Source organism: Pogona vitticeps, chromosome 4 (genome assembly GCF_051106095.1).
Source record: "Pogona vitticeps strain Pit_001003342236 chromosome 4, PviZW2.1, whole genome shotgun sequence".
Lineage (NCBI taxonomy): Eukaryota > Metazoa > Chordata > Lepidosauria > Squamata > Agamidae > Pogona > Pogona vitticeps.
Window position 1 is genome coordinate 39,997,340 of NC_135786.1, and position 12,754 is coordinate 40,010,093.

Consider the following 12,754-nt stretch of genomic DNA (forward strand, 5'->3'; position numbering starts at 1 on the left):
CACCACCCCAGTTTTTTTCTCTCTCCTTGTGTAAGGGGGAAAATAACGGACACGCCCCAGGTGCCTGTGAGGCATAACTCCCGTTGGTATAACCGCTAATGGGGACGTTTGAGGCAGGGTTCCAATGTTGACCTTTCTCTCAGCAGTATTGAGAGTGGCAGTTTCTGCCTCTGCTGTCCGGATACAGACCCTCAGTCTTATCGCCCCTCAATTGCAGGAGCCACCATCTTGCTGCCCAAGCACCATGTGGTGGTCTTACATCTGATAATGTAGCAGAGCTTCTCTTCTGCTTCTGTGTGTAGTGTTGATGGAAACATTCAAAACATGGACGTGTTTGTCTTAAACCCCCAAATAGCGATTTGGAATCTGGCATTAACAGCAAAACTGCTACATACTTTAATATAGTGATGTACTTTAGTGGTTATTCTCCCAATATTGTGGAGTGGATTCTTGAGATTTATTACAGCTAATGGTTTTTTAAACTATATAAACTGGTCATATTAAAAAGCAAGATCCAGTTTGTTTTGTTGCAAATAGTGCATCATATCTATCTGAGTGCAATGTGATCATTTAGTCATTTGAAAAATCTTAAAATGTGAGCATAAAGCTTATTTTCACTATCCTTGGCTTGGTTTATCTTAAAAACCAATGACTAATTCACTTGCTCAATTTATTCTGTGGCAGAAGAATCTGGTGTTGTGCTTTCTGTAGCCATATTCTAATTTGATTACAACCCAGTCCTGTGAAGGTATACTTGGAATTAAATCCCCACTTAACCCATAGGATTAATTTTAGATTAATTTTGTTCACAATTAGAAAGTGTGATCCTGTGCATGGCTATTCAAAAACAAGCCCATTGGTTTAAATCAGAGTTATTTTATGTGGGCATAGGAGTACTCTTTCCCATATTACATCCCCAGTTCTATATACTATTGTTTTTAATTATTGCCATCTTTGGTTATTAAATGTATACCTTATTGTTCAACCAATACAAGACAAGCCTTCGCAAATACATTAATACAAGACAGCACATGCTGACCTACAAGGTGACTTTAGAAAAATTAAGGATATCAATTTTTACCAAGCAACTGTAGAAATTATATATGGATTATTGTTAGTGTTGCAGTTCTTCATGTAACTGACATTTATTCAGCTCACCAGATGTTTATAAAAGAAAAGCCCCACCTTGGCCTGTATGTTATAACAAAATGAAAAACCAGAAGACTCCCTAGGAGAGTATGCAACTATACTTTATTCTTATTATACATGAATTAAGTTACCCTATTGTAAATGTATGTTTTTGTAGTGTTGCATTGAAAGTTTGGCAGCCACACTGAATATTTACCATTGGGAGAAATATTTATAGCAACTGAGTAAGAAACTAAATTTAAAGGAAGGCATGTACACAGCTGATTTCATTGAATTTCTGTCTAAAGCTTTGCTTCACTGAAAAACATGTGACTTTACCATCACATGTAAAAAAAAAACTGCTTGACTATAGCCTGTGACACACGGCAACCTTTTCTTAGAAATTTCTTTGAATCTTGTCCATGTGAGCAGTGTATAGGTGTGTACTTCTGAGTAAATATATGAAAGCTGGAGCTTTCAGTTTCCCTTCAGTGGATTATAATGAATTAAAAGCCTTTTGTTAAAGTTCTGCTTTCTTTCAAGTAAATGTACATTTTGTTTAGTTGTGCCCGACTCTTCGTGACCCCATGGACCAGAACATGCCAGGCCCTCTTGTCTTCCACTGCCTCCCGGAGTTTGGTCAAATTCATGTTCGTAACTTCGATGACATTGTCCAGTCATCTCTGTCGTCCCCTTCACTTCTTACCATCACACTTTTCCAAGATCAGGGTCTTTTCCAGGGAGTCTTCTCTTCTCATGAGATAGCCAAATTATTGGAGCCTCAGCTTGAGGATTTGTCCTTCCAGTGAACACTCAGGGTTGATTTCCTTCAAAATAGATAGGTTTGTTCTTGCAGTCCAGGGGACTCTCAAGAGCCTCCTCCAGCATCACAATTCAGAAGCATTCTGCGGTCAGCCTTCTTTATGGATCAGCTCTCACTTCCATACATCACTACTGGAAAAACCATAGCATTGACTCTGCAGACTATGCTTAAAAAGTACAGTGGTGCCTCACTTGACGAGGATAATCCGTTCCAGCAAAATCGCTGTAGAATGAAATCGTCATCAAGCGAAAGTAAAAAACCCACTGAAATGCACTGAAAACCGGTTCAATGCGTTCCAATGGGCAAAATACCTCAGCATCCAGCGAAGATCCTCCATAGGGCGGCTATTTTCCGGTGCCTGTATAGTGATGAATCCATCCTAAGACACAGCGGGGAGCCATTTTGCACAGCAGGTGGCCATTTTGAAAACCCGACGATCAGCTGTTTTGATTGTCGTTAAGCGAAAAATTGGTTCCCAAAGCAGGGAACCGATCGTCATTAAACGAAAAAAAACCCCATACAAACATCGTTTTGTGATCACTATAGCGATTGCAAAATACTCATCGTTAAGAGATTTCCTTGTCTAACTAGGTAATTGTCAAGCAGGGCACCACTGTAAAGGCAAGGTGATGCCTTTACTTTTTAAGATGCTGTCTAGGTTTGTCATCTCTTTCCTCCCAAGAAGCAAGCGTCTTTTACTTTCGTGGCTGCTGTCACCATCTGCAGTGATCATGGAACCCAAGAAAGTCGAATCTGTCACTGCTTGCATATCTTCCCCTTATATATGCCAGGAAGTGATGGGACCCTTGGCCATGATCTTAGTTTTTTAGATGTTGAGCTTCAGACCATTTTTTGCGTTCTCCTCTTTCAGCCTCATTAAGAGGTTCTCTAATTTCTCCTCACTTTCTGCCATCAGAGTGGCATCGTCTGCATATCTGAGGTTGTTGATATGTCTTCTGGCAATCTTAATTCCATCTTGAGATTCATCCAGTCCTGCCTTTCTCATGATGTATTTTGCATATAAATTAAATAAGCAGGGGGACAGTATACTGTACAGCCTTGTTGCACTCCTTTCCCAATTTTGAACCAATCAGTTGTACTATATCCAGTTCTAACTGTTGCTTCCTGTCCCAGATATAGATTTCTCAGGAGATAGATAAGGTGGTCAGGGACTCCCATTTCTTTAAGAACTTGCCATAGTTTGTTGTGGTCCACATAGTCAAAGGCTTTTGCGTAGTCAGTGAAGCAGAAGTAGATGTTTTTCTGAAAGCTTTCTTCATAATCCAGCACATGTTAGCAATTTGGTCTCTAGTTCCTCTGCTCCTTCAAAATCCAGCTTGCACTTCTGGCAATTCTCGGTCCACATACTGCTGAAGCCTACCTTGTAGGATTTTGAGCATAACCTTGCTAGCGTGTGAAATGAGTGCAATTGTACGGTAGTTGGAGCATTCTTTAGCACTGCCCTTCTTTGGGATTGGGATGTACACTGATCTTTTCCAATCCTCTGGTCACTGCTGAGTTTTCCAAACTTGCTGGCATATTAAGTGTAGCATCTTAACAGCCTCTTCTTTTAAGATTTTAGGTAAACTGGAATTCCATCACCTCCACTGGCCTTGTTGTTAGCCATGCTTTCTAAAGCCCACTTGACTTCACTCTCCAGAATGTCGGCTCAACATCAGCAACTACACTATCTGGGTTGTATGGGACATCCAGATTTTTCTGGTATAATTCCTCTGTGTATTCTTGCCACCTCTTCTTGATGTTTTCTGTTAGGTCCCTACCATTTTTGTCCTTCATCATGTCCATATTTGCATAAAATGTTCCTTTAATATCTCTGATTTTCTTGAACACATCTCTGGTTTTTCCCTTTCTATTATTTTGCTTTATTTCTTTGCAGTGTACATTTAAGAAGGCTCTCTTGTCTCTCCTTGCTATTCTTTGGAAGTCTGCATTCAATTTTCTGTAACGTTCCCTATCTCCCCTGCATTTTGTTTCCCTTCCCTTCTCTGCTACTTGTAAGGCCTCATTGGACAGCCACTTTGCTTTCTTGCATTTCCTTTTTCTTGGGATGGTTTTTGTTGCTGCCTCCTGTACAATGTTATGAGCCTCCCTCCATAGTTCTTCAGGCACTCTGTCCACCAAATCTAGTTCCTTAAATCTGTTCTTCACTTCCACTGTGTATTCATGGGATTTGGTTTAGATTAGACCTTTCCTACTTTCTTCAATTTAAGCTTGAGTTTTGCTATAAGAAGCTGATGATCAGAGCTACAGTTGTGTTCAAAATTATTCAACCCCCAATGCTGTAAAGGGGTTTAGGGACTATAGTGTACATTTGGAATTGTATTCAGAATGAAATCCTACAAGGATGTTTTAAAGAACCAAATGCAACTAAAATAACATCAATTGTTTATGTAATACAGTAGTAAATGTTTCTTTTGTGGTTTCTTCATTGCCACAATTATTCAACCCCTTAAAGACTACCACTCTGAAGAAGAGAGGTTCATTCAGGTGTTTTCGATCAGGTATTGAAAACACCTGTGGATGTCACCGAGCACCAATCAAGCATAATAAGCACCAATTAGGCAGCTTTAAAATGACTGTGATACTCAGCTCCTTCTAGACATTTACTGGTGTGGTTACAAACATGGTGAAGTCAAGAGAATGGTCCAGGAAGACAAGAGAAGAGGTGATTTGTCTTCACAGGAAGGGCAATGGCTATAAGAAGATTGCAAAGAAGTTAAACATACCAAGAGACACCATAGGAAGCATCATTCGCAAATTCAAGGCAAAGGGCACTGTTGAAATGCTACCTGGTCGTGGAAGAAAGAAGATGCTGACTTCGACTGCTGTGCGCTACCTAAAGCGTAGAGTGGTGAAAAGTCCCCGTGTGACTGCTGAGGAACTGAAAAAAGATTTGTCAGATGTGGGTATAGAAGTTTTAGCTCAGACAATAAGGCGCACACTGCGTAATGAAGGTCTCCATGCCAGAACCCCCAGGCGCACCCCCTTGCTGTCTCCCAAGAATAAGAAGAGTCGACTGCAGTATGCCAAAAGTCATGTGGGCAAACCACAAAAGTTGTGGGATAGTGTTCTGTGGACTGATGAAACAAAATTAGAACTGTTTGGGCCCATGGATCAACGCTATGTTTGGAGGAGGAAGAACAAGGCATATGACGAAAAGAACACCTTGCCTACTGTGAAGCATGGCGGAGGGTCAATAATGCTTTGGGGCTGTTTTGCTTCTGCAGGTACAGGGAAGCTTCAGCGTGTACAAGGTACCATGAATTCTCTTCAGTACCAGGAGATATTGGATGAAAATGTGATGCAGTCCGTCACACACCTGAGGCTTGGGAGACGTTGGACCTTTCAACAGGACAATGATCCCAAGCATACCTCCAAGTCCACTAGAGCATGGTTGCAGAGGAAAGGCTGGAACATTTTGGAGTGGCCATCGCAGTCACCAGACTTAAATCCGATTGAGAACCTCTGGTGGGACTTAAAGAAAGCAGTTGCAGTGCGCAAGCCTAAGAATTTGACTGAACTGGAGGCTTTTGCCCATGAAGAATGGGCGAAGATACCCGTAGATCGCTGCAAGACACTTGTGTCAAGCTATGCTTCACGTTTAAAAGCTGTTATAACTGTAAAAGGATGTTTTACTAAGTACTAAGATTGAATGTCACTTGGGGGTTGAATAAAAACTAATAATGATGTGAGCACAGAAAAGACATTTGTGGTTATTTCATTATAAACTTAAGGTGATATTTCTCTGACCTACAAGTGCCTCTTTCATGTAAATGTAAGCAAGATGACTGAATGATCAAAATCAATGTCAAAATGGCCAAAACATTCAATTTCAGTGGGGGTTGAATAATTTTGAACACAACTGTACAATCAGCTCCAGGTCTTGTTTTTGCTGACTGTATAGAGTTTCTCGATCTTTGGCTGCAGAGAATATAATCAATCTGATTTTGGTATTGCCCATCTGGTGATATCTATGTGTAGAGTCGTTTCTTGTGCTGTTGGAAAAGAGTGTTTGTGATGAGCTGCTTGTTCGCTTGACAAAACTCTATTAGCTTTTGCCTTGCTTTGTTTTGAACTCCAAGGCCAAACTTACTTGTTGTCCCTTTTATATCTTGACTCCCTACTTTAGCATTCCAGTCCCCTATAATGAGAAGAACATCTTTCTTTGGTGTCAGTTCTAGAAGGTGTTGTAAGTCTTCATAGAATTGGTGAATTTCAGCCTCTTCAGCATGAGTGGTTGGTGCATAAACTTGGATTACTGTGATGTTGGAAGGTCTGCCTTGGATTTTTATTCAAATCATTCTGTCATTTTTGAGACTGTATCCCAGTACAGCTTTTCCCATTCCTTTGTTTACTATGAGGGCTACTCCATTTCTTCTATGGGATTCTTCCCCACAATAGTAGATATGATAATTGTCTGAATTGAATTCGTCCATTCCCATCCATTTTAGTTCACTGATGCCCAGGATGTCGATGTGTATTCTTGCCATTTTCTATTTGACCATATCCAGCTTACCAAGGTTCATAGATCTTACATTCCAGTTTCCTATGCAGTATGCTCCTGGTGGATCGCATTTAGTCAGAACTCTCCACTATGACCTGTCTGTCTTGCGTGTCCCTGCACAGCATAGCCCATAGCTTCTCTGAATTACTCAAACCCCTTCGCCACGACAAGGCAGCAATCTGTGAAGGGGCACATAGCATACTAAATTAAAAGCTTTCTATGTCATTTAAACTAGGTGGTAAATTCTTAGGATGAAGAATGTATAACTTTGTCTTTTACTTAACTGAGCTGTATGCTTTGTTCTTAAAGGTTTTTAATTGTACTTATGGCATTTGTTTAATAATAAGGGGAAGTATTATTGAAGTGTTGCCATTCCTTTAAAAATGTGGGCCAGAGGGAACGACAGAGGTGTAAAAATGAATGTTATCAACCCCATAAAATGGTTCACTCTTCCTCCGTGCAACAAACCTGGGTTACTTTCCTTTATACAGTGGTGCCTCCCAAGACGATTGCCTCACGGGACGAAAAACCTGCAAGATGATTATTTTTGCGATCATTTTTCGCAAGACTTTTTTTCAAGACCGATGCCTCGCAAGACAAATAAATTTCATCATGCGAGGTTCCCATAGGGAACCTCACAAGATGATTTTTTCACAAGACTGCGATTCTCCCGGAACGAATTACAATCATCTTGTGAGGCACAACTGTATTAGATGTCTCAGCTGTTGCTCAACATCATTTTGCATTCCATACCTATTGGAAGTTGGATTCCTGAAAAATTTGCTCTGGAATGAGGATCATCTGTCCTTTACTCCATCCTGCTTTTCAGATATGAAGAAATAAACATAAATCCTTCACTAATGATAAAATATAAATATACACATTAAATGCAGTTACTGAATTTGTCTCCTGCTCTTACCTGAAGCTGAAAAATTAAAAACCATTGGAAAGAGAAATAAATTTACAGATCTTAAACTGCAGGAATTCGATTAGAGAAACCACTTCAAATTATGTGGTACCGTTGTGTTGGATTTTTGAGTTGTATAAAGATATAATATATTGAATAAAAATACAAATACAGTGGTGCTTCGCTTGACGAGGATAATACGTTCCAGCATAATTGCTGTAGAACGAAATCATCAAGCAAAAGTAAAAAAAAACATTGAAATGCATTGAAATGGGTGAAATACCTCAGCATCCAGTGAAGATGCTCCATAGGGTGGCCATTTTCCGGTGCCTGTAAAGCGAAAAGGCCTTCCTAAACACAGGGAGCCATTTTGAAACAGTGGGTGGCCATTTTGAAACCCAACGATCAGCTGTTTTGATTGTCGTAAAGCGAAAAATCGGTTCCCAAAGCAGGGAACCGATCATCGTCAAGCGATTTTTTCCTATTAAAACATTGTTTTGCAATCGCTATAGCGATCGCAAAATACTCATCATTAAGTGATTTCCTCGTCTAACGAGGTAATTGTCAAGCGGGGCACCACTGTACCCCCATCGCTCCTTATGAATATAAATATGTTTGCTTTTCAAAATTATAAATATTCTAAATAAGGTTTAGTGTATCATTATTCTTGCTTCTGCCTTCTGTACCTTGAAGCAAGAATATTTATTTTATTTATTTATTTGACTTTTATACTGCCCATCTGGCTACCAGGGCCACTCTGGGTGGTTTACATGTTAAAAAAGTATAACATAAAAGCAGTTAAAACAATTAAACACAATAATTATAAAATCAAAAATATACACACACAAATTTAACTGAAAATAATTAAAAAGACATGGAGGTAAGGCAGCAGGACTGATAATAGAAACATTAAAATAACCTCTGTATAAGGTCTGAAACGGCTTGTCTATACCAGTGGTTCTTAACCTTTTTGAAAGAAACGCCCCCTTGAGCCATTGAGGAAATTATCATCGCCCCCCTCCCCGCGGTGATGATATCTTATTTATTTATTTATTTATTTATTTATTTAATTTTTTAAAGACACTTAAATCCAATGACCCCTGAAAACACAATTAAATTCCAAGAAAATGAAATGCCCCCCAAAAAGTAACATTTAATGATTTAGTTGCAAGTGAATTTTAAGACGCAAAAAGAAATATAAAAGGGGCATAAAAACAAATGCAGGAACTAAAAATTTCAAGACAAAAAGTCTGAAACTAAATTAAAATTGGAGGAAAATATATATTCATGCACACTGTAAAAAGGCTGCAGCCATCTTCACAGGTTTGGCTTGCTCCAGCGCCCCCCTACCGCCCCCCTTCTGCTCCAGCGCCCCCACGCCGCCCCTTTTCGTTCTACCGCCCCCCTGAAAAATGAAATCGCCCCCTGGGGGGCATTATCGCCCACGTTAAGAACCACTGGTCTATACAACCATGTTTATCATTTTAGTTTAAGTGCCAAGTGTGAAAATGTTAGCAAAGTAAAATTATATTTTAAAACTATTGAAACTAGGTTGGAAGGTCTTATTAAAACTTGAGAAATTTATGGTACATTTTGATAATTCAACTGGAGTTTACCCTTAGCACAGTAAACATTTGTATCTACCAAAAAACCCCACACACAATGAAGTGCTGAAACCTGTATTTAAAAATGTTAAGATTTTGAAAACTGCAGGAAGTGTTTATGCATCACAGTGAAATCGTATCTGTAAACTGTACATGCCAAAATCCTCTTGCAGAGGCACAATGACATAACACTAATGGTATAACTTTTGGAGGGGAATTGCCCCAAATTAAGAACTCACCATAGAGAACTGAGTTGTATGATTTGGCAGGTAACAAGCAGTGGTGGGATTCAGCAGGCCAACAAACGGTTCTGCAGAATCAATAATACATTAGCTACCGGTTCTGTAGAACTGGTGCGAACCTGCTGAATCTCACCACTGGCCAGGATTAGTGGTGGGATTCAGCAGGCCAACAAACGGTTCTGCAGAACCAATAATACATTAGCTACTGGTTCTGTAGAACTGGTGCGATCCTGCTGAATCCCACCACTGGTAACAAGTAATGTCTTATAGTGATTTCTTAACTTGAGGTAATTCTGCTCCAGAAAGTCATGCTGTTAATGATACCTCTGCATAATAACTACACAAGAGGGGTTTGGCCGATGAATTTAAAATTTTAGCTTAATAAATTTCTTGTTTGTCTCTTTTCAGTATGAAGTGTAACAGAACAGAATTTACCACCTGAAACTGCTGCTTCAAGTTCAGATCAGGAAAGGAAAACACCGCATTGTAACAGCAAAATAAGACCAAAGAAGAGTAAACTTTACACTGAAGACACAACACTTGATCTGAAACAAGAAGTTTGTGCCTACTCAACAGCTTCAAAAGAGCACGTCCCAACGCTGCTAGTAGTCTTTGTTTTCTTCAGTACTGTGCTGAAACTGTCCAGTGCAGTACCAGTTATTCCTTATTAGCTTGATAGATCACTTGTCTCTTGCTATCTCTTTTTTTTAACAATAGCAATCTTCAAACTTTGAAACGTGTGCTGAAAAGAAGAATCGGCATATACTACTGAAAGTGCAATATTAAAATATCACTGCGAGGTTGGTGCATGTATTATTTTAAACAGCAATAAATACTTTGTATTAAACATACTATTTAACGTGAGTTAAACAATGCTTTTATTTAAATCTCTACTGCCTATATTGGTCAGAATATCAAAGCAGAGCTAACATCTAGCTATGGCGCTTCTTAAGTGATTCAATTTCTTTGGTATTGTCATTTGGTTATATCGCTGATCTAACCGTGGAATGCAATCTATTGTAGCTATTTCATTAAGCTTTCTGCTACTCTTTTCCAGTTCTGCACTTTTGAAATCAGTTTACTCTAAAGTTATAGATCTAAATCTCAAACTTTCTCCATATCCTTCTCCCAGTTACTGCTATGTGTCAGTGAGTCTCCATTTCATAAGCTGGTAGGTTTAAATGTGAATTGTCTACTATAAGAACAGCTGAATTAGTAGTAGCCATCAGTTCAGTTAGCAGCCAGCTTCTGCTCTCAATTTCAGAACCCCTCTAAAGTAAAATAAAGCTAATAAATGCTTCCTGAAGTACCATAATAATCCCTTCTTGTCAAATATGTTAGGAAGCTGCCAGAATGGCAGCTTTTTTATAACACTGGATAAGTGGCAGATATACATTGACAAGGTTGTCTTGTTTGATTTTGTTATATGCAGCATTATAAAATTAAGTTGAAACAGGAGTAAAAATATGGCAAGCACCTGGAAAGAATTTGTTGAATTTTCCATGCCGTCTTCTCCCCCTACTGCATACGTTAGTGCCAACCTGGGCAATGCATCTCCAGTCGGACTGAATTTATCACCTTATGGCCAATCAGTAAGTTCTTTTGCCATACTAGCAATATTCTTAAGGGTAAAGCCAAACTAGCTCAGATGGTGTGATGCAACAACCTCCTTTGAGCAAGAAGAGTGGCCAATTTGCAGATTCTTATCAGAAATGCCTGCTCTCATAACCTTGCCAGAGTACATTGAGCAGGCTAAAATATTCTTAAGTTGACAGTTTCAGTTCGAAAATCATTTCACACCCACCCCTCATTCCCAATCATTCTTTTCATTGGTCATTGTACCAGGCCTAGTTCCTGTTCCAGAGCAATTGGTTACCTCTCCAGCTGTTTAAGAGCAGAATTGTCCTGATGGATAAGATAATTCTAAGGGGAGAAATTGGACATTCTGTGGAAAACCCTACAACACAGAGGCCAAATCCTCTTACTGCTAAAGGGCAGCAGGTTGACATTTTGTGAATCTGTTGTTTACAATAGGCAGAGAATACATCTGCCAAACTTGCTTGTATATGAGAACTCTCTCTGAAGATTGATAGTCAGTTGATTGAGACACATCCAGCATGGTACTTTACTAGTGCAAAAATTTGTGGGTTCTGTAACCAACTTATATGATTAGCAAATAAATGCCTAAAAGTACAGCTTTTTTTTTTTGTTTAATCTGGCCTCTCTCAGGTAAAGGATATTGTCTTTTTGGTACTCTTAGCATGGAAGTGGCAGGGAGGGGACATTCTCAAAGTTTCTAAGGTCTAGTATATTAAATGACAAGTATGGTGGCAACACCAAAATATAGGAGTCTAATTTTATAAGATATCTGAAAGCAGTTGAGAACTGCTGCATCTGGCTGTTAAGTATAGTTTGGGTAAGGCTCATAGCTAAGAAGTAATTCCAGCAGGGCTGGGATAGTTGTGGACAGTTGCTGCTAGTCAGAGCTGTATCATCACACGCAAAGGCCTGTGGTCTCACACGGTATAAGGCAGCTTTATATTCCTAAACAGCGATCATACAAGCCTTAAAGATTTTGTACTCCTTACCATAAAAAATCTGAAAACTGCCTATACTTTATACAATAGCTAAATAATGGGCTTTTTTCACCTTATGCATTGTGACATAGAAAATCAGCAACTGTCTGTGAATACTATGCTACTGTAACCTGTTGAGTAGAATGTAAGCCATAAATAGTTGTTATAGTGTTTTCACTTGAGTTTATTTTTGTGCAGTAGTTATTTGCTTACTATATATTTAATAACTCTAGAGGAGATCTGAGACCTGCTGTTAATGTGCTGCCACTGTTATTGAGATCATATTAAATTCAGCTAAAGGCCAAATGCTGATGTACTCTTACCTGAAATTCAGGTTCTCTACTTATGTCTTCCAAATGATGGAAAATCTCTCAGGTCTTAGTGTTGCTATGTATCTTAAGTTCCAATGCTTAAACTGTCATTGTATTGAATATGGTCTCTAAGAGGCTTTGCTGAAACAAACCACAAGCATAAATCTTAGGACTTTTTATTCCAAATTTGAAGAAAGTTGCAAAAATAGTCTGTGCAACAGGAAGCAGTTGTTCTCTTGTCTCATCAAAGGACCAGTTTTTGTGTTCTCCTATCTCTTTCAAATGGAAAAGGAGAGAGAAAATAGTTTTCTAGACCTAACTCTTACAGCAATGCAAAAACATGCATAAAATGACTGCTGTTTGTTCAATCAGTGACTTAAATACATTTCCTTCTTGAGAGTATCTGCACAAGAGCTTGTCTGGTCCTAGGAGTTGAGCAACACAAACAGTGTTGGAGAGGAATTACTGACTTAGAATAGCACTTGTTTATACCATCTATGCTGTGATTCTACTTTAAAAAAAAGGAAATTTGAATCAACTGCTTTTGACTTCCAGCTAAGTCTCTTGAGACATGGAGTTTGATAGTTACTTGGATGTATTTAAAGATGTTCTAACTATTGACTAGTTACTGTGTACTA

At 39.0% G+C, this 12,754-nt stretch overlaps 1 protein-coding gene across 12 annotated transcripts in view; it reads left to right on the top strand.

Moving 5' to 3' along the window:
• Nucleotides 1–12,754, top strand: part of CSDE1 (cold shock domain containing E1) — a 41,330-nt gene that overhangs the window by 770 nt on the left and 27,806 nt on the right. For 6 of the 12 annotated variants that reach the window (XM_020780542.3, XM_020780544.3, XM_078393346.1 and 3 more), the window contains exons 2-3: nucleotides 9,638–10,029; nucleotides 10,662–10,821. In XM_020780542.3, the coding sequence (XP_020636201.1) occupies nucleotides 10,696–10,821 (126 nt within the window). In that variant the 5' untranslated portion in view covers nucleotides 9,638–10,029; nucleotides 10,662–10,695. The remainder of the gene's footprint in view (nucleotides 1–9,637; nucleotides 10,030–10,661; nucleotides 10,822–12,754) is intronic. The other 6 variants (XM_020780545.3, XM_078393348.1, XM_078393350.1 and 3 more) reach the window with 1 other exon arrangement.